Genomic DNA, 21,951 nt, shown 5'->3' with positions numbered 1-21,951 from the left:
CTGCGGTACCTTGAGCGGTAGTACCGCTCACGGGCGGTAGTACCGCCCATGGTACCGCCCAGGTACCGTAACTAGTTACGGCAGTACCGCTCTGGTACCGCTCCGGTACCGCTTTGGATCCAGTAAGGTTTGGACCCCATTGCGGTACCTCGAGCGGTACCTCTAGCGGTAGTACCGCTCTGCGTCCACATGGACCAGATCTGGGGAATTCGAACTCAGAGCGGTAGTACCGCTTCCCAAAGGCGGTAGTACCGCTTAGGCAAAAACTGGACATAACGGTTGGATTTGGAGGAGCCTATATAAGGGCTCCTTCTTCCGCAACTCGTTTTGATCTCCTCTCTCTCCTCCATTGTTGCTGAGCTTAATCCTTGAGGATCTCCCCAACCATCCAACCAATCTTGCTCAAATTTTGAGGAGTGGTGGAGGAGACCTCGATCTATGGTTCTACCAAGAGAGATTTCACCAATACTTGCTATTCCTTAGTGGATCTTGGTGTTAGGGTTCCTATTGTGGGACATTGGAGGAAGTGCATCCATGGAGGCTAGCTTGGTGTTGTACTAGCTCCATGGATTGTTGGAAGCCTCCTTGTGGTGTGGAGCTCACCCCAACCTTGTGAAGGAATCACCGCCTCGACCGGTGCCTTAGTGGAGAAGGGGGAGCACCTTCGTGGAGCTCTCTCGAGGAAGAAGGTGAGGCCTTCCTTCGTGGTGTGGCCGTCTAGCCTCTTGTGTGAGGCTAGCACCTCCTCAACGCAGACGTACTCCCTTTTGTGGGAGGAACTGCGGGAAACAAACCTCGCCTCGTCTCCGCGCCCTCCGGTTGTCCCGCTCCTTACTCTTACTATCTTGTGTTATTCCTTTGCTTGTTGCACTTGTTCTAGGATCATTGTAGGATCACCAACATCACTAAAGCAATCACCTTTATCTTCTGTTGCACTAAAATTGAAAAAGACTAAAACTTGACGTAGCAACCATTCAACCCCCCCCCCCCCCCTCTTGTTCGCTACGATCCATTCACCCCCCATACAGCAGTGCCGGCGACCCTACCGACGACTATTTGGGGGGCGCCGGTGGAGATGCCCTTACCCTGTTTAAAAGAAAGGAAACCCTGCTCTCCTTTTTTTTTTCTTTGACTGATAGCTCACAGGAGGCCCTGTTCGTCATTTCACAAGCCACCCTCGGACAAGAGCAAGCAACGTGGAGCCAGTTAAGTTGACATTTAACTAGCCTGCCCAATAACAACTTGCCAGAATAATCACATCGCTCAGATCCGATAGGCTATTTGCAAAGTAAACAATTGCGACTATTATGCGTTGTCTGTAAATCCTTTAGTCCGTGCAATTTTGAGCGCCAGCTCATTGCACAGGATATTGCAACAGACAATGGTACCGACCACTCACTTATCATATCAACAATAATTGTCCGTTTTAAACTACAAACATGCTTACTTCATATATATCTTAATCTAGAAATGCAAAGGAATGCAGCTCATGGCAGTCCTGTAGCTAGCCTGTAGGGGATCCGAAGTTCCAAAAAAGGGCTTTTGAGCCTCTTCTCTATGAAATAGAGAGGCAACCCCTCCATTAATCTGTTCCTGTCGTCTTGCCCTCCCACTTGCTCTTCTCCGAAATCATGTTCACATGTTGCCTTCCACTTGCTCTTCTTCTCCAAAAAATCATGTTCACATAATGGGCCTCCACTTGCTTCTTCTCCCAAATCATGTGCACGAGTTGACCGCGACATCGATGACAGCATTGAATTACGCAGTCCCTCGGGATGCTGCTGCCTCGTTGATCACATATCCTACATGGCTCGATCTTAAACACGTCTTTTCCTGCTCATGAAAAATAAGGGGTGCATCAATAAGTGAGTTTATTCTTCGGTATCTGTCACTAAATAACAACAGCATAAGGCATGGTAAAGCAGGTAAGATAAGTGATGTCGGGTCAAGCTAATCAAATGCATGCTGTCATAGCACGGATGACTGCTAACAACTAGTAAGGATACACACCAATCCATGCATACGAAGTCAACTTACCAATAACACGATAGCAGGCGGGCGGCCCCGGTGAAAATGTCATCGTGTGAACATAGAAAACGTTGTGACCCATAGGCAGTAGCAGCCAATCCTTGAACCATTTCTTTTATTTTCCTGAGTATGACCAGATAGGATCAAACAAAACGGAGGCATGAGCTGTCTGTTCCCTTCTTCTCCTTCTCTCTGTTCACCAGCCCCCCATAGGTTCCCTTTCTAGCTTTCTGTGGAAGCCATGCAGCCACAGCATTGCTCAAACAGGAGCGGATCACCCATACCTTTTCTCGGCTTGGCACTCGTGCTGCTGATCTCCTTGGCATGTCCAGCCAGCTCTTGCACGGAGCAGGAGAAGAGCTCCCTTCTCCAGCTCCTTGCGGGTCTCTCGCGGGACGGCGGCCTCAAGGCGTTGTGGCGGAGCAACACGGACTGCTGCACGTGGGAAGGGATCACCTGCAGCGGTCCCAGTAGGACGGTCACCGATCTTTCGCTGGCTTCTCGAGGTCTCGAGGGGTACATCTCTCCGTTCCTTGGAAACCTCACCGGCCTGTTGCGCCTCAACCTGTCGCGCAACTCGCTGTCCGGTGGCCTGCCATCGGAATTGGTGTCATCAAGCAGCATCATTGTCCTTGACGTCAGCTTCAACCGCCTGACAGGAGGCCTGAGTGAGCTGCCATCTTCAACCCCTGCCCGGCCTCTGCAGGTACTGAACATCTCGAGCAACTTATTTACAGGAAGGTTTCCAACTACGACATGGGAGGTGATGAAGAGCCTGGTCGTGCTCAATGCCAGCACCAACAGTTTTACTGGGCAGATACCAACTAAACCTTGTGTTAGTGCACCATCTTTTGCTGTGCTTGAACTCAGTTTTAATGAATTCAGTGGAAACATCCCACTGGGGATAAGTAATTGCTCCGTGCTGAAATTTCTCAGCGCCGGCTACAACAACCTCAGTGGGACACTTCCAGATGAACTCTTCAAGGTTACTTGGCTAGAGCACCTCTCATTACCTAGCAACCGGTTAGAAGGAGTGATCAATGGCATCATCAAGCTCACAAATCTGGTCATCCTTGATATTGGGAAGAATGAACTCAGTGGCAACATTCCAGATTCTATAGGTGAGCTGAAGAGATTGGAGGAGCTCCATTTGGACAGCAATAAGATGTCAGGGGAGCTGCCATCCGCTCTGAGCAACTGCACAAATCTCGTGATAATTGACCTTAAGAGCAATAACTTCAGTGGAGAACTTACCAAGGTCAACTTCTCAAGCCTGCCCAATCTAAAGAATTTAGATCTTGTGTACAATAACTTCACTGGCAGTATTCCAGAAAGCATATACTCCTGCAGCAAGCTGACTGCACTACGGCTATCTTACAATCAGTTCCATGGTCGATTGTCTGAAAAAATAGGCAATCTGGAGTCCCTCTCATTCCTATCACTTGTTAAAAACTCTCTTACGAATACTACAAGAACACTTCAGATCCTTAGGGGTTGCAGGAACCTCACCACCCTTCTTCTTGGGTTCAACTTTCTGCATGAGACCATGCCAGAGGACGACGACATTGGTGGGTTTGAGAACCTTCAGGTCTTTGCAATGAATGATTGTTCATTGTCTGGAGAAATACCCCATTGGTTATCAAAGCTCACAAATTTGGGGATGATATTTTTACACAACAATCAACTAACTGGAACAATACCTGACTGGATCAGCAGCCTAAACTTCCTCTTTTATGTGGATGTATCAAACAACAGCCTTAGAGGGGAAATTCCGACCGCCTTAATGGAGATGCAAATGCTAGAATCAGATAAGACTGCACCAAAGGTCTTTGAGCTGCCTGTTTATTTTAAGAGTCCGTTTATCCAATACCTCATGCCCAGTGCTTTTCCTAAAGTACTGAATCTAGGAAACAATAGCTTCACTGGTCAGATACCTGAGAAGATTGGTCAGTTGAAAGCACTCATTTCTCTCAACTTGAGCTCCAACAGATTATCTGGAGAGATCCCGGAACCGATTAGCAACCTCACGAACCTGCAGGTGCTTGACTTGTCCGGCAATCATCTCAGTGGTGCAATTCCAGCTGCACTGAACAACTTGCACTTTCTTTCCAAATTCAACATTTCTAATAATGACCTAGAAGGACCTATTCCAACTGTAGGCCAGCTTAGCACATTTCCTAGTTCTAGCTTTGATGGCAACCCAAAACTGTGTGGTCCTATGCTTGTAAACTATTGTGGTTCAGCTAAAACACCTCTGATAACCCAGAAACGACGGAAAAAGAAGGGTGTCTTTGCACTTGCATTTGGTGTATTTTTTGGAGGGGTGGCCATCCTATTCTTGTTAGCTCGTCTCCTTGTCTTGTTCAGGGGCACAAGTTTCATGAACCAAAAAAGGAGCAGCAACAATGATGACATAGAAGACAAATCTTCAGACTTCAACTCAGAATACTCCTTGGTGATGGTTCCACAAGGTAAGGGAGAAGAAAACAAACTCAAACTGACTGATCTCCTGAAGGCTACAAAGAACTTTGACGAGGATCATATCATTGGCTCTGGAGGTTATGGCCTAGTTTACAAGGCTGAGCTATCTGATGGCTCAAAGGTTGCCATAAAAAAGCTCAATAGTGAAATGTGTCTGATGGAAAGGGAGTTCAGTGCAGAGGTTGATGCACTTTCCGTGGCACAGCATGACAATCTTGTACCATTCTGGGGTTACTGCATACAGGGACATTCGAGACTCCTGATATACTCCTACATGGAGAATGGCAGCCTGGACGACTGGCTTCACAACAGGGACTGTGATGCCAGCTCATTTCTCGATTGGCCGATGCGGCTGAAGATTGCCCAAGGAGCAAGTCAGGGTATATCCTACATCCATGATGTATGCAAGCCTCACATTGTTCACCGTGACATTAAGTCCAGCAACATCTTACTAGACAAAGAATTCAAAGCTTACGTTGCAGACTTTGGGCTATCTAGATTGATCTTTCCTAACAATACTCATGTCTCGACTGAGTTAGTTGGTACTCTCGGTTACATCCCACCTGAGTACGGGCAAGGATGGGTGGCTACACTGAGAGGTGACATGTACAGTTTTGGAGTGGTTCTGCTTGAGCTGCTAACGGGGAGGCGGCCTGTTCAGATGTGTCCCAAGTCAAAAGAGCTTGTCCAGTGGGTACAGGAGATGAGATCCAAAGGGAAGCAGATTGAAGTCCTGGATCCAACACTTCGAGGCACGGGATATGAAGAGCAGATGCTGGAGGTGCTTGAAGCTGCTTGCCGGTGTGTCGACCGTAATCCTGGCATGAGGCCAACTATACAGGAGGTAGTATCTTTCCTGAATGGTGTAGATGCTAACCTTCAGAAGCAAAATTCAGTCAGCACACAATGTAATTAGCAAGTTATACTGCAGTACATAGAGTAGATGTATAGTTTTTTTGCAAAGAGCTACTAGTTCGGTTCTCACTGGCCTCATTAGTTCTTCTGTACAGATTGTGACATGCCGCTGCTGCGGAACTCTTGTAATTCATCTCTGTTTTTCCTTTCTATTTTTCGAAACACAAATTATGCATGATATGACTCATGAGTAATAATTATGAGCAGTCGGCTGATTCATTGGTATCCAGCCTTCTCCTTCTAAATTACGCATTAAAAGATCAGCAGCAAACTGAAACTATTTCAGCCCTTGCTGCTAGGAGACAACTGTACGGGCACAAACAGAGGTGCCCACTCAGCACAGGCTGAGCAAAAATAGAGTCATCATAACAAGAAGCAAAGTACAATGATTGGATGATCCAAATAGTGAAGTGAGCAAGCAAAAGCTTCTTAAAACATCATCTCAGAATGAAATGAAAAAAACAATTGCAGAGAGAATAGTTAGAAAACAGCAATCGACTAACAGGTCTCTCTGCGGCGACCTCTTCTGCTTGAAGTTGCAAGTCAGATTGAGATTTATGCTAAACCACAGCAGGCCCTGGCCTGCGCAACCCCACCACACACATTTCCCATACTGAGACCAGTGATCTAATTATTTCTGAATTCTGAATGCCGCCGCGAGAGTCTGGCTCCAGGCAACGAATCCTCCAGCAATCCAAACCTACGGTGGTTCGCTCACTATATGCGGCACTATCACCGGATAAAACCACTCGCGCAGCGGCTGCGGAAGGCCGGAACAACTCCCGCGACCACGCCGGGAAACGAGCGAACCAAAATGTACCTATGATTCGCGGAGTAAGAATAACGACAGAGAGGTCAGGCGCGGTGATCACCTGGCAGTATCGGTCGCGGCCGCGAGGTGACGGCGCGGCGCCGCCGTTCGCCGTCGGTGCGAGTGTTCCAGAGGCGGGGGGAGTGAGAGCAGAAGGGGAAAATGAAGAAGCGCACGACGATGACACGTCAGTCCCACATGTCAGCACGCGTCGGTGGGCCATGGGCCGTGGGCCGTGGGCCGTGCGAGACATTGGAGGCCCACGAGAGCAGAGGAGCGTGAGTGCGTCACTTGCTGAGCATTGCTTGGAGCAGTTGCTACACGCACCCGAGCAAGAGCTCTCCGGAAGAAACCAGCAAAAACCCCAGCCGGAGGCTTCGTCCCGGCGACGCCACCGTCGCCCGCCATCGGAAGCGAGCGCTCTCCCTCCTCTCCTCTCCTCCCCTGCCGCCGGAACCGTCGCAGCGAGCCCTTCTCGTCTCAAGGCGGAGGATAAGGACCCTGCATTCCCGCGCCGTCGCCGCCGTTCCTCTCTCCTCCTCCTCCTCCGCCGCCGCCGCCTCCTCACGGCTGCGCCGAGAACGACGCGGAGAGCGCCCGCGCGCGAACAGAAGATGGTGGTAAGCCTCACATCTCCGCCCTGCATTCAGTCCGTACGTAATCGCAATTTATTTCCGCTTCCTCTGAGAGACAAGTACAAAAAAATCCGTGCTTTCCAAATTGATTCCTTTTTTTTTCTGGACGAGAGGGGGCGGCGTTCCGTTTCTGTTCATAGGAATCGCCCGTTCCCTGTGTTGGCTATTTCCTCTGTAGATAGATTTGGCCCATGATCGCACCAAATGAGCAGTGAGACCAGACCAGTGAAGCACACATAGAACTCTCGGAGATGTTGAAGCCAAGTCGTTTTTCCATGAATGGGGAGATAAATAGATTGGAACGTATTTTGCAATCATGTCTACATGTTATAATTAACTGGGAACCAACCATGTTGCTAAGTGAAAATTCAACCAGTGAGTCTGAGGTATCTCAAAACATGCTCAAAAATAGATTTTTCGTAATGAAAACTAGTCGGCCTTGGTCTAATTGGATCTCATGCTATTTCTTAAGGAAGTTTACAAACAGTATTTCTGAATATACTGTACTGTCTTTTGTTGGCATTCACAAAGAGCATTTCCAAACTATGCTAATATCCTTTATTGGCATCGTTTTTACTGTTTGCTTTTCGAAGCCACAATATTGCATAGCTAAGCCCCGAATGAACAAACAGTTAGTGTATCCAGGGCCTGAAACACAAACCATTGCCCAAATGGATTTATCCAGCCCTTGCCTTATAAGATGTGCCCGGAGGCAGCAATGAAATATATCTGTTACCATGATACCTCTAGTAACAATGCAATGGATCATAGATGACATGTAGATGCATAGTTAGGATCTAGGGATGTAAAAGGTCTCACACCTAAATCCTACCCAGGTAAATTTAGTTCTGAACTGAAAAAAGCTCATACTCCCTGTATAAGAATTTAGTTATTGTTTTGATCCTTAGCACACTTCTTCACAAGGAAGTCGTCACCTTTACCATCGATAAGGGTGCATACAAGTACTAAATGTTTGAGATAAATTGCAATCAAAATCAGAATAAGCTACACTGCAAATTTACCAGCATGGGATAAACTCCTATATATAGAAAATGGACTATACATGCAGCGCATATGATACGATTGAGGAAGCTCTTAGTTCGCAACTTTGTAGATTAGTGATGCAGATATCGCATATCCAGCGCTCCATCCGTAGGTACGGCGCATTAGTCCCCTCATTGTACTCCATGTTAAGTTGAATTTTGAACGATGTTGGACACCTTGGAATCGATTTTGTCTGGCTTAACCTACAAGTACTGTTTAATTATAGATAATAACATGGCTTTCAGTAAGAGCAGTTTGAGATCCGAATTGACCTTTTCATAGAAAGCCAAGCAAACCCTACCCCCTGCAAATATGAAGGTGTGGGCTAAAATTACTGCTCACAGAAACAGCAACAGCTCATAGCACATAGCACTGAAGATGTGAGAAAATGTGCATCATAGTAGTGTATCTTTCGACTGAAGTGACAATGCAAGGAGCCACTGAAAGTATCTTCCCCAACAGTCGATGTGTTATTCCTGTCATTATTATATAACTATTTGTGTTGGTTCTCTTGTATGGACAATCTACTCTCTAAATTACACACATACAAGGCGTTTATAGTAGGCAGAACTCTGCAGTCGTTTTATTTTTTACAACAAGGAACAAGATTTCGAAAATCAAAGGTATTACCAGATTTCTGTAATGAAGCTAAACATAACATCACAATGTGTTCTTAAAAGTATACCTATAATACAAAAATGTACAAAGACGTCTATTTGACATGAGGATCGTGAGAAGATCACGGGTAGAATATGGAGTGGTAGAACTTTTATTTTGTATAAGTCACTTTTCTTTTCTATACTGTTATCAGTCGAATCATGCTTAAATCATGTCGCAGATCTGCATTAGCGATAGCGATGATAGTGATGCGTTTGAGTGGGACACTGATGGCGAGGCTGAGCCCTCATCGGTTGCGGCCTTGAGGAACTTTGATGCTCCTGGGCCATCCACACTGGTACGACGAGTGGTATATGATATAAAAGCGTGTCATTTAGCATATGAGTTTCATCTTGCTATTATTATGATTATGATGCTGTGTCATGTGCCTGTATGAAGGATGCCAATGAGTGCGTCAAGAGGAAAGCATCATTTGATTTAGTCAAGGAATATGTGGGAATGGGTTTCCTAGAGGAGCATGTCTTGAAAGGAATCGAACAAGTTGGTAAGACTAAAGTATTCGATTTCATTTCATTTTCCCTGTTTGTGTTTGCATCTTCTGCTTTAACAGATTCTTATGCTTTCAGGGCACAGTGATGCAGATGAATTGCTCAATCACCTTCTCACCTATCAGGTAACTGTCCATGTGGTTCTGTTACTAAGTTTATCCAATGATTCTCATGTTGCATGGTGGCGGTCATGTGAAATGTAGCTCCCAGGTGATGACTGCGTGAGTAATTTCTCGACTTCTGGTTGCGCCCCCTTGAGTGTTGAAGAGGGCAGTGATGACGACTTTGATTTTGACTGGGAAAGCGACGAGGATGCTGGTGGAAGGGAACCCAACTCTGATGGTTCTGGTAATGAGGTACATTGTTCCGTATCTTCAGCTTGTAATTAAGTTTTGTTTGGTTATATGTATGATGATATTCATGTATTGCCCTGTTTATTTGTTTAAGTATTACTTGGTATAAGTAAAACAAACAACATGATAGCTGACACGAAGCAATCTAAATTTCTGCGGGGTGCATATGCTTGCTTTGTGGCATGAGTAAAGTGTTTTTTTTTGCCTTCTCATTGACTCAGAAGTTAAATCTGGTTAGGTTATGCTTACTAGGTGTCACCAGTCCATGAATGTCATGCCCAGCAACTGAAGCTATTCTCTACTTGGTATCACTATTCCTCGTGACGAAAATACAAGCATCCACTCACACATAGTTCCTTTCATCCGACGATTCTTTCATCCTTTTATCATGTAATAGTATAATATCTAAAAAAATGAGGTTGACTAATATCAAACAAATACCCCCTAAGAGTAATCAAATGAGTATATTATTGTCCTGACCTGATCTTTGATCTTGATGATTAAAAAAAAAAGTTCTGTCTATGTACACTTATTTTATCTTCATTTCTTATGCATTTGAACATTAAACATTTTTGTTGTGCCTTTTTGCAGGACTTCTTGCAAGAGATGGTTGATAAGGATGAGAAGATCAAGTCCCTACAGGAAATGGGCTTTCCCGGAGATGAAGTGGATAGGGCTATTAACATATGCGGTAATCTCTCTCTCTCTCTTCAATTTGTTGATATGATCATGCTTTGATGAAAAGAGACTTTATGCTATTTTTTTACATCTTTTAGGTGTCGACGCCTCTATGGATGTACTGATCGATTCAATACATGCATTGCAACATGAGGTAGATTTTCTTTTGACTCTTGGTGAATATTAAAATTATTTCGCTCTTTTAATTTGAGGCAAACACATGTGTTATGTATAACTAGCACCGTAAATTTATTGCAGTTTTGTAGTCTAACAATTTGAGATTGTGTTGACTTCACTCTCATTCGAAATAGTATAATGCTAATATTATATATTTGTGCAAATAATATTAGCATTATACTATCTTGAATGAGAGTAAAGTCGAAGCACTTCACATTTCATACTTAAATGCTCTGTAACAACTAATGTTACTTCTCTACTATATATGGCCACTTCTATCCCCACAAAGTATAAATAGTTCATCATATGACAAAGAAATTAATAAAGACATAATTTTAAATGTAATCAAGTTGTACATATGTATGTTTGTGTAGAGAATTGTCTCACTTGGTATATTGATACTTAGAACTGAATAATAGATAACCAAGTATTCACAGTTATTTTTTGTATTTCCTCTTTCATTCATTCCTTGAGTTCTCCTGATATTGGTCTCTCTTCAACCCCTAGAACAGAAGATAAGTTGAATTTATTTTTAAAATTGCCCAAAAATTAGTTATTACTGTGTGTAGAAATGTAGGAGCAATCACCTATTCGAAAATATTCCCGCTCCCACGATGGCTTCGTCATCATCTCGAGTCACTATCACATATTGGTCCAATTAGCACTAAAGAATCAATAATTGTTGAAGTAATTGAGCATTACATATTCAAATTTAAGCAAGAATCGGTCACTTGTTGGGATCTGTAGAGATTTCTTTTATGTCATATTTGTTGAAAAAGAAAAAGTGGCATATGGATTATACATCACCGAGTAGGTTGGAACACTCTTCTAATTGATTAGTTAGAACTTAGAAGTACTTTTCATTCCCAGTATTTTTCTATCACTTATCTTCTAATATGTTTGTTGAGTGTATATAATGATGTGCATTGAGCTTTATTTACTTGTAGAATTCCTAGTATGATTTTTCGTGGTCAGCATACTAAAGGATTTGAAGTATATACTTGTATATATACCAATTTTGATTGCAGCTACATTACAACGATGCTAAGATAAAAGGGAATATAATAGCTAAAATATCTAAAAAAAAATCACTAAAATTCTAACTTGCAATAGACTGTACAGTTTGAAGCCATACGTCTACTTTAGAATAACAGGTTAGTTTCCTGAGACCAACAACTGCTTTAGGATAACCGGTTAATTTGTTTCCTGAGACCAACAACTACTTATATATGATCTATAAACTAAACGGAGTAAATCTCCTTGTCTCATGATACATAATTAAAATATTCTACGGAGTATATATTATTGTACCTAAATTCACCATAACGTGCATACGCTTACCTTCAGAGAGAAAGGTTCTGAATCTAACAACGGCCTTGCTAATTGTGCGGTTGCCATGGCCAATCCCAGAAGATGATTGTCATGATCTGTGTATAGATGACTGTATAGCAGATAAAAAATATCATAGTTCGAGGTTTTAGGAGTTAAAAACGCAAATGCATAGTAATATGATTGAGTAATGTCTAGAAGGAGTTTACATGTTACAATGCCACATAATGCACAATTCACTATCAGTTTTCTCAAAAAAAATCAGATGCAAGATGTACGGAAAAGTTAAGAGACTTCAAAACCCTAGTGTCGCAGCCTAGGGTCAGAGTATAGTGTTAGGTTTAGCAATTATTATCTACTTGAATCATTATGTCTTAGAGAACTATTGGAACTATAGAGATTTGATGCTGCTTTGACCAACCCCAAATTATGTTGTTGTATTGCTATGTCATGCACAACGATATAGATCACTTGTCCCAACCATTCATGGTTGTCACACAGTATAAGGAAAGCATGGTGTCTCACAACGACCTTGTCATCTGAGGATTGCATAATAGTCGATGGGGCCACGTGCGCACGTTCCAGCCAAAAGCATGTTGTAATTCCTGATGTCGAACATTAAAGATCCAATAAAAATATTCATGTCACATACCTTTTGAGATTGTATAAAACACCTCCAAGATCTGAGCATGTATTGTTAAAATAGCCGCTATCTGAAAGTTCACATGAAACATGTATTCATACTGTTTTACACCCTCTGCAATATGCCTGCATTTTCAATTTTGCCAATGTGAAGACATTGTAAATTGCGAGTGCCAATTAGTTAGAGATAACGATAATAACAGAGAAAACAAAATACAATAAGGTCAGTTGAATAGGCCTGGCTGATTATCTGGTGTTGGCTAGTAGCTTCTTGGGCAATATTAGATTAACCTAAAAAGTTCAGGTCTCCTCTCCGTGACTAAATACTAGATGTCGGATGACATTAACATGAGACCTAAAAATTTGTTGTCTGCACATAAATCTGAAGTGTCATCCAAGATTCCTTTCACAAATAGCCTCCAATACCTAGCAATAACATGCTTGTAAATACTTTTGAATCACCAATTCCATGTGCTTCAACAATAGAGCAAAAGGAGCACAAATAAGAGGTATGGAATGTAAAACATAACTTGAGGAATATTAAAGGACAGAAAATTGGCACGGAATGTAAAAAGAGGTATGAGTGAGCGTTCTGTTTGAGTGTGTATAAAGCGCAGAATGTTGAATCATGTGCATTCTAGTTTCTGATGCAAATATGGGTTTCCTTATAGTGTGATATACCAGACTTTAGAAATATAAGAAAAAGAAAACTGGACTTCCTATGTTGGTGAGTAGTTTAGCTCAATATATGCAGACCTAGAAGGGCCTTGGTTTTAAAATTTGAATATGTGACCTGCTAAGAAAATGCCATGCATGCTACACAAAAGAATCCATGATATAATGTTTAATTTGACCTGCAAACTAGCATCACTTAAATGTTCATTCAGGTGACAATAGCTTAAATTATGAGCATATCATCAAACTCGAGCCTTTTGCTATCCAACAAAATTACCATGTAATCTTACATAGCATGGATTTTACTTATAGAGTACTCCCTATATTCCATAATTCTTGTTGTAGTTTTAGTTCAAATTTGAACTAAAACCATGACAAGAATTATGGAACGGAGGGAGTAGTTTTTAGCAGATTAAATGTAAGGATGCTAACATGAAGTACAGGGAGTAATATGTAGGTATAAACATGTCGGAGTAATATGTAGGTATAAACATGTCGTCACTCCTTGTTAGAATGCTATTTAGAAAAATGGCAGAGACCACAAACACTTTGGTGCTAGCTACAAAATCTTGCAGACCACTCAAATCTATTCGACAGCTAAAACAAATCTGTACAGTCTATTCATCAAATATTATAACCAAGTACCTCAGTAATCAGGTAGAATTATTTTCCAGAAAGCTCCTCCTTGCATTTTGACTCCTATACCTGGAAATTTGAAGATACTATGAATAACCAACAGTGAACCATCTTGTCCTTGTAGATGTAATGAGTAATCAGGTAGTATGTTCCAATCCAGGATCCTAACCCCCAAAGACAACAGAGGATGCACCTTTGCTACATGTACTGTGGCGTTGCCTTGCAAACAAATACAGAGTAAGACATGGATCTATTGAAGATGATGTAACTATAAAAGAACAAATCTAACAGGGGCTAGAGATTGACTGCATTTACGAAAATCTGATGGTTATGATAGGCCCATATTGCTTTTCCTTTTTGTGGGATTTTGTAGTCTTTCTATCTGTTTTTTTTCTGGTTGCCCGTCATGTACTCTTTTAATATATAATTTTTGCAGGCCACTAACAGGTCCTTTGGAGGGAGAAAAGAAGAAAAAATCATGGAGAGCAAGAACAAGAGGAAGCTATACGGAGGTCGAGTGCAAGGTAACCAACCCCGCCGCCGCTTGGATGGTAGCCAGGACAACTCTATGCGCCTTCCCAATCCCATGACCGGGTTTAGTCTGCCTAATGATAGGCATAGGCTACCGCCACTTAACAGAAGTCTTCCTGAGGAAGCAAAAGGACGCCCGTTTTTCTACTATGAGAACGTGGCAAAGGCTCCTAAAGACACATGGAGCACTATCTCAGAAAATTTGCACGGAATCAAACCAGAATTTGTGGATTCACAAAATATTTGCGCAACTGCTAGAAAAAGGGGTTACGTTCATAATCTCCCCATTGAGAATAGGATACGTCTCCCCCTCCCGCCACAGACTATACTTGAGACCTTCCCTCATTATAAGAAGTGGTGGCCTAAATGGGATGATAGAAGGAAACTCAATTGCTTGCAAACTGTTAAGGCACCTGCAACGGTGACCGAGTGGATTCAACATACTCTTGCAAGCTCAACCAGCCCACCACCTGCAAGTGTTCAGACACAGGTCTTAAACGAGTGTAGGAAATGGAATCTGGTGTGGACCGGAAAGAACATAGCTGCTCCTTTGGAACCTGTTGAGATAGAGCAACTACTTGGTTTCCCAATCAACCACACAAGAGGAGTCAGCAAGACCGATAGGTACAAGTCTCTTGGAAATTCTTTCCAAGTGGATACTGTAACCTATCACTTGTCAGTGCTCAAAAGGATGTTTCCTAATGGCATGACTGTGCTTTCCTTGTTCACCGGCATTGGAGGAGCAGAGGTAGCTCTCCACAGGCTCGGGATACGCTTGAAAGCAGTAGTTTCTGTCGAAAAATCTGAAGTGAACAGAAGGATATTCAGAGGATGGTGGGATCAGACTGACCAGCAGGGCACACTGATTGAGTATGACGATGTGCAAAGTTTGAGCAATGATCTGATCGAATGTCATACTAGAAGATTGGGTGGTTTTGACTTGGTGATAGGGGGCAGCCCATGCAACAACCTTGCTGGTAGCAACCGGCACCATCGCAATGGTTTACAGGGCAAGGAGAGTTGTCTGTTCTTCCAGTACCGCAGGATTCTGCGTGTCGTCAAGTCTGTAATGGCTACTATGTGTGAGGAAGGTGCCGCGAGCTACTAATTCTCTCAAGGTAATCTCCGCAATGTACATACATTGTGTTACTGCTGCGTCCTATTTGATAACTCTAGCTGCCGTGTTCCAGTGAACTCAGTTTGCATTCTCATACTTTTGCTCCTCATACTTTCGTAAACGTGTACTCTGTATTTTTTTTATCTGTAGAGCATTGATGATCCGGATCATGATGAAAACCCCAGGGAATTTGTGGCGGCATCCAAGAAGGCTGTCAATTAGGGAACACCAATGAAGAGTTCCCCTGGCAATTAGGGAAGGCAGTATGTGGGCCTGGAGCTCGCCAACAGACCACCAGAAGCCTGCAACCTGGTTATGTATGATCATTCATGTGACTGGAGCATGTTGTTGCTTCCTTTCATTTTGCTACCTAGTCCACATACTCTCTGTGCCACAGATGTTTCCAAACGATGTTTTCGCTTTTGGTTTCAATGAAGCCAGGGGAGAACGCCCCTTTTATCTACGTACTATAAATTAGTGGTTAAAGAAATGTTTTGGAGATGTGGCTATGTCCAAAAGATCAAACCCATCCAGTTTACAAGTTACTGACACTGTAAATTGGATTCAGCATACTACTGAACGCATTCAGTATCAGTGAGAATTGCAAAAATCATCCAATATACGGTTTCATTCCAGCTATACCCACATTTCAGTGGACAAAAAAGAACTCTCTCACCATCCAATTTATTAGTGCCAACTTACAAATCAATTGACCAACACAAAATAACTTTACAAAAGAAAAAAAATGAGAAAACGAAGACTACAAGATTATCTCCAGTATGAAAGCCAGTACTGGAACACAATGAGATCAAGCACAGCGTTCTTCCAAGATGATAATCCAGTTTTGCAAACGAAATATCCTCTCTGCAGCGGCTTCTGAGCTTTGTCGTGTCGTATACTTTTTCTCCCCAAAATTTACATCATATAATATACAACTAGCTAGCCCAATGTGGGCCAGATATACTAAGCCGGTATGATTAGCTTAGGAAGCCGGTTTGGGCTGTGGCTTGTGGGAGCTGCTGCTGCTGTCAGGCAAGAAGAGATACCGGAACTTCGAGTCAAACGCGACGACAGTAAAACTGCGTGCCCCAAGGAGCCGCTGCTTCCTCTGTGAGGAAGAGGAGTCCCGGATGGCTGCAACCTGGTCAGGCAAGAGATGGTGGCAGATCCAGTCCGTGAACAGAGAGTCTTCGACAGCCCCCTTGGCATAGCTCTGCAGTAACTTTGGGATTAGTAGTTTCCCTCGGTCACTTATACCGACAGACGCTTGGATGTAGTCTCTCAATGATTCCAGCAGCTCATTCCTCACATTTTCCGCCGTAAAAATTCTTACCTGCATGACAGCAGAGTATACTTTATGTTTATTAACCGGTTAAGAAAAAATAGATGTTTAAAGGAGGGTGGTACCAACAGATTTAGCAAAAAATATTCAGGTGCCATATCTTTCTGGACAGTGTACACACGTTTCCAGAAAATTATGGCAATCACATGTACTTACAGCCGGCGAAGAGAACATTCCACAACTGAGTCCAAACAGAAGAAGGGGCTCGGCTTCATCGATTGAATATTTCTTGTGCCCCTCCGAAACTTTGAACTTATGAAGAGCCAACATCAAAGACTGTAAAAAGGGTGGGACAACAATAAGAGGTGTGTAATCAAACTAAGGGCGAAGAAGTGGATCAAGAAAAGAGTTATACAAGCTGGGGACGGTGCACTGGAGTCTTCATTTTTAGAATCACAAACTCTATTTCAGCTGCACTGAACGACTGCCCACCAACTGTGTAACAGGCCTGCATCACTAACACGTTTTAACCGACAGCCTCACTGAAGAAAGATGGCATGCATTTCTTTCAGCTGAGAGTAGATACTGGACAAACCTTTTGCATTAGAGAAAAAAGCTTGATGTCATTCCGGGGAACTCCATATGCTAGGTATGACTGGTAGACACCACAGAGAATTGTTAGCGCACAAGGTTCAACTTGCAAGTGATATAGAGTTAAAGAAAGTTAAAGCTTTTCATGAAGAAAGATGTCGAATGGAAATAAAAGAACAGGATGGTCCTATTTCCTAATGAAATATGGGAATACTGAAGTAGATATATAAAATCAGGGAAATATTGAGAAAAAAATTGCAGTTCATGTCCACAAAACCAGCCTTTTTCAAGACTCAAATAACAACTGTTACTTACATGCATTATCAAGGCATTATATAAGTTAATCCAAAAGGCTAGCCGCTCATCAGAGTTCAGACAATTAGGGTTAACCTTTGATAGCTGCTCCACAAGAAATCTGCAAAGCATTCATAAGACTACATGCTTTAGCAAATACATTTAGTGTAAACAGTAAGAACTTAAACATGCTCCAGAAATAACACCAACTAGGAAACTGTTGCAAAAAATTCGTGTGAGATGTTGAAATTATTTTATTTCTAAGGTGTACTAAGGATAAATCAAAGAAATGGAGATGCAAAAATATGTTTGCTAACACATTCAGATATAAGCAAATCGCATGCCGACAGGGAATTCTTGTGGTGCCGAAAATCGTAACAATCAGCCTTGGTTTGTTTCCTGCAACCTTTAGATAACATGGAGTATCCTATTCATCCCTCAGTCAATTATCTGTAAATTTATCTAGGGCATAAACAGTAGATCGCAACGTACATCTTATGCTAGCAGTTTCATATATATGAGCTAACATCCATGGCTTCATATATTAGTACTGATATTTGTAAGTATGCAACATAACTACATCAGGATAGGTAAATTTAGCCGAGGTTGAAGCAGCAAACCTGAACTTCTTTAGAGCTTCAGATGCATATTCAAGTTGCTCCTTTCCAACCGACATCCAAGATACTTCAGCTGCTGAACTGTAATTTCCAATATCTCTTCGGGTTTCCTTTCCATTAACCTTATACGGATCCAAGTTTCTGGCTTGATTCATCATCCCTTCATTGTGATTTGAGTCAACTGAAGAACTCCGTAGCATGGAGGGTAATATGGATGAATCTGAGAAGGATGCCAATGTAGAACCAGATAGCCGCTCTGCTGATGAGGATGAACAATCAGAAGATGTCTTTGCTGGCCTCTTGGCGGATTCCGATAAACGGAGGAAAATGTTTCTCATGCAGCGCACCATCTCCTCTGAGAGCTGGTTTGGACAGTTCCAAAGATTCCCTCCTTTCATGCTAGTTATCTTTTGAATGGACTGTTCAAATGATAAAGCATCGACCTTCTCGTCTTCTTTGCCATGCTTTTCCACCGAGCACAATTCTTGCATCTGCAGAAACATAAATTAATCCTGGATACTATTACTGTACTGATAGGTATGAGAAAACACAAAGAGGCATGAAAAGGACCTCTTCATCCCGGTGCTTTTCCAGCAGTCCATTTAAGGAGATGTCCCGGTGTTTCTCTAGCAGCCTATTTAGAGAAACCATTTGTCCATCTTCAGACTCTTCTCCAAGGCCCTGCTCATAGTCAAGTTCAGTGAACAAATCTTCTTGCATTGATCTCATTGACTCGGATCCTCCATACTTCAAATCCCTTAATGATGATATGTGCTGATGAGAAATACAAACAAGATACTGTTAGAATCCCGTGCATCTCAAGTAAAAAAAAAAAAATCTCCTGTATCAGATAAAATGCACCGTCCTTGAGACAATTTTGTCAGATAAAACCTACTTCTTCCCATGTACACGTGCAAGTCGACAACGACCGGTCATCTGGGCATGCAGGTGCCAAGCATCCTGGATTATTTTCGGCAAGCAGCCTTTCATTCCTTTCGTGACAAAGCTGGTAATACAGATCATTTAACTCCTTCTCGAGGTTCGAGACGGCACTCTCCAGGGAGGCAATGTTGATGAGTAGCTCATGTGTCTGCATAATTGAAGAGTTAAAACGAGATCAGTGAATGGATGGGCTGGCTGGGAAATGGCAACGCATAAAACAATGAAACTTGCAGCTCCTGCACCTCATGTGGGATCTTCGAAGACGACTTCAACGCAGGCACCGCGTTCTGCGTAACGGCGTCTGCCAGCGCCACGTGCAACTCGATCTCTTCTTCGAGCTGCCTCTGCAGCTTCTTGACCTGCACGATTATTATTTCTTACAGGATGAGAACAGACCAGCGCGTCCAAGCACCGGAGTCGTGCCGTCGAAAAACGGAACACCCCAGGAGAAGAGAAGAGAAGAGCGAGCGATCACTCACTTCCTGCTCGAGCTCGGACCGGTAGCTCCGCATCCTGCCCTTGCGGCTCTCCTCTCTCCTCCCACTGCGACTGCCCTTACCATCATCCTACAGCAAAGAACAAAGACAGTAATATTAACTAACCCAATCTAGAGAAGAGATAAAAGGTATCGATGAAGCACTAAGCAACAATTCACTCAAGACAATGGCGTTACCAACTAATCCAATCTAGAAGGAGATAAGGCAATCGAGGAAGCACTACTAACTTACTAAGCAACAAGATTGGCGGTTGACTAGACAGATACAGCCTGAGTCAGGTAATTAATTGGAAGTGGAGACAAACGATGGGGTACGGGGCAGTTGAATGAAGCCCCCATGGACCATGGACCGCCCTGGTCGCTACGGCACCACCGCAAGAGGACAGCGATTAGGTGCTGAGGTTTCGCTTTTGTCTACCAAGAATTTAGCCTTTTTCCCCGGACAAACCGAAATAATGTGATTTCTGTAGGCCGTGATTAGGCGCTGAGACAGTACTAGGTACAGTAGTAGGGGGGGGGCGGAGTTAGCTCACCCCGGAGCAGCTGGCCGCCGGTGCTGGCGCTTCGTCCTCGGGCAGTGGCAGCACGTGCGGCGCGCGCTGCAGCGTCCGCGCGGAGTCCGTCGACCTGCGGCCGCCGACCACCTTCTGGATCAGGCCGCCCCTGAAACGGGACAGAAAGGGGGGGTTCAGGAAGAGCGGGGGACAGAAACGGCTCTCCGTAGGCGGCTCGATGAACCAATCGACACGCACACTGAGGCGGAGACCATGTCGGCGGAGGGGGAGGCGGCGGCGGCGGAAGGGAGCGCGTCCTCGGCCCTCGCGCACGGCATGGGGCGGGGCACCACGGCGCACGGCGCGGTGGCTGGCTCCTCAAAGAACGGAACCGGCGGTCCTAGCTCGCGGATTGGAGCTGGAGCTGGAGCTCCGTGGCGCGGCGGCGGCGCTGCATTGCGTCGGCGAGGGGAGGTGGAGGGGGCAGGCGCGACAAGGGCTGGCTTTATGGCGTGCGGTGCGGGAGCGCGGCAAGCGAGGGAGGGAAGCCGGAAGCGTGGACTTTCTTTGAGAGGAGTGGGCGGCGAGTGGGAGCGCAGTACGGTGGGGAAGAAGGAAAGGTGAGTGAAGGTGACGACTGGGGGCGCCGGTGTGACGAATGGAGACTATGATGACCTGCGGGCGTGCGGCTCGCAGCTTTGCAACGGTCAACCTCTGATAATCATGGTGCCATGTGCTAAGTACTAATTCTCCGATGAACTCGATCTTCATGGTCATCCTCTATACGTACTTGTATGCTTGTTGCGTGCAATGGTGCATGGACCTTTTGAATAAGGGGGTGAGGTGAGCACCAATGTTGCGAGCCACATTATCTCGATCTGATCGTTGTTTCTGCTCTTTCGACAATGCATGGGATGCTACGAACAATGGCATGTTTGTGGTGTCTCTTTTCATTTTGCTTGTTATGCTGATTGATGATCTTGGATTGTACCGACAGGGATATCGGATGCCACGGTAATAATGATTTATAATGCATATATGCACAAACCTATCAGCTTCACTGGTGGGGTTTTGAGGATGGAAAGAAGAAAATGCATTGGCGCAGCTGGAAATGGTTGTGTACTCCGAAAGCTCTAGGAGGCATGGGGTTTCGTGATCTCGCCCTCTTTAATCAGGCCATGCTGGGGCGTCAGGCATGGAGGTTACTGACAGAACCAAACTCTCTTTGTGCAAAGGTTTTGAAGGGGCGGTATTTTCCCAAGTGTGACCTCTGGGAAGCACCGCAGCCTAGATCGGCGTCCTTCACTTGGAGGAGCATTTGTCATGGCATGAAACTTGTAAAACGCGGTGTCCGATGGAGTGTGGGTGATGGTCAAACTATAAAGCTCAAATCTGCCCACTGGATTCCGAATATGAGACCTGAAATGTTGCAGTTCCGTGCTCCGGTTCCTGATGATACGACGGTTTCCTTTCTGTTGTCAGATGATCACCGGTCGTGGTGTGTGGACACGGTTCGTACAATCTTTGATGATGAGGTAGCCAATGCGGTGTTGCAAATTCCGATCAGCAGAAGGGGCAGGAATGATTTCTTGTCCTGACCTCTTACAAAGTATGGTGATTACTCTGTTCGTTCAGCGTACCAGCTAGCAAGGACGGAGAGCTTCTTTGTGGCTCAGAGCAAGGGAGGGAGAGGTGGTCCTTCTACCTTGGAAGATGACAGTGCCCATTGGAATAGGCTCTGGGCGATTAAGGCGCCAGGAAAAATGAAAATCAACCTGTGGCGTTTTGCCCATGATTGCTTGCCGACAGGGTCCCAACTGGTGCGTCGACATATCCCTGCTAATGGACTCTATGGGACCTGCGGTAGGGAGGAGACAGTGGAGCACTGTCTGTTGAATTGCCAGTTTGTTAAGGAGGTGTGGAAGGGGATTAAGGCGAAGTTCAGTATCAACCTTGATCGCCAGTCTTTTGCCAACCCCAAAACGTGGCTCTTTGATTTTCTGTCGAAGGCGACGGA

The 21,951-nt window shown here is 44.2% G+C and overlaps 4 protein-coding genes and 1 long non-coding RNA gene across 6 annotated transcripts in view; 3 read left to right on the top strand and 2 right to left on the bottom strand.

Annotated features, from left to right (window-relative positions):
• LOC127308313 (uncharacterized) overlaps positions 1 to 21,951 on the top strand; it is a 258,300-nt gene that overhangs the window by 131,865 nt on the left and 104,484 nt on the right. The window lies entirely within an intron of this gene.
• Positions 1,386 to 6,399, bottom strand: LOC127308307 (uncharacterized). Its single transcript, XR_007856418.2, has 2 exons — positions 6,297 to 6,399; positions 1,386 to 1,833 (listed from the first exon to the last, which is right to left on the bottom strand). It is a non-coding gene; the product is annotated as an uncharacterized lncRNA (long non-coding RNA).
• Positions 2,242 to 5,604, top strand: LOC127308304 (tyrosine-sulfated glycopeptide receptor 1). Its single transcript, XM_051339080.1, has one exon. The coding sequence runs from the start codon at positions 2,270 to 2,272 to the stop codon at positions 5,423 to 5,425; it is 3,156 nt and encodes a 1,051-aa protein (XP_051195040.1). The 5' UTR covers positions 2,242 to 2,269; the 3' UTR covers positions 5,426 to 5,604.
• LOC127308305 (DNA (cytosine-5)-methyltransferase DRM2) lies at positions 6,407 to 15,681 on the top strand. 2 transcript variants are annotated; one of them, XM_051339083.2, is made up of 9 exons: positions 6,407 to 6,855; positions 8,753 to 8,869; positions 8,971 to 9,076; positions 9,159 to 9,205; positions 9,284 to 9,436; positions 10,025 to 10,124; positions 10,210 to 10,265; positions 14,007 to 15,219; positions 15,404 to 15,681. In XM_051339083.2, the coding sequence occupies exons 1-8, from the start codon at positions 6,457 to 6,459 to the stop codon at positions 15,207 to 15,209; spliced, it is 2,181 nt and encodes a 726-aa protein (XP_051195043.1). In that variant the 5' UTR covers positions 6,407 to 6,456; the 3' UTR covers positions 15,210 to 15,219; positions 15,404 to 15,681. The 2 variants fall into 2 exon arrangements, with proteins under 2 accessions (XP_051195043.1, XP_051195042.1); XM_051339082.2 differs by having other exon boundaries at positions 6,410 to 6,855; positions 15,369 to 15,681.
• Positions 15,812 to 20,565, bottom strand: LOC127308306 (uncharacterized). Its single transcript, XM_051339084.2, has 12 exons — positions 20,193 to 20,565; positions 19,974 to 20,103; positions 19,424 to 19,510; positions 19,187 to 19,303; positions 18,898 to 19,092; positions 18,573 to 18,776; positions 18,006 to 18,493; positions 17,407 to 17,506; positions 17,096 to 17,155; positions 16,916 to 17,008; positions 16,717 to 16,836; positions 15,812 to 16,551 (listed from the first exon to the last, which is right to left on the bottom strand). The coding sequence occupies exons 1-12, from the start codon at positions 20,270 to 20,272 to the stop codon at positions 16,201 to 16,203; spliced, it is 2,025 nt and encodes a 674-aa protein (XP_051195044.1). The 5' UTR covers positions 20,273 to 20,565; the 3' UTR covers positions 15,812 to 16,200.

The sequence above is a fragment of the Lolium perenne genome, chromosome 6 (genome assembly GCF_019359855.2).
Source record: "Lolium perenne isolate Kyuss_39 chromosome 6, Kyuss_2.0, whole genome shotgun sequence".
NCBI classification, from domain to species: domain Eukaryota; kingdom Viridiplantae; phylum Streptophyta; class Magnoliopsida; order Poales; family Poaceae; genus Lolium; species Lolium perenne.
Note: the sequence above shows the minus strand (reverse complement) of the source record. Positions and strands in the feature narration are given on the sequence as shown.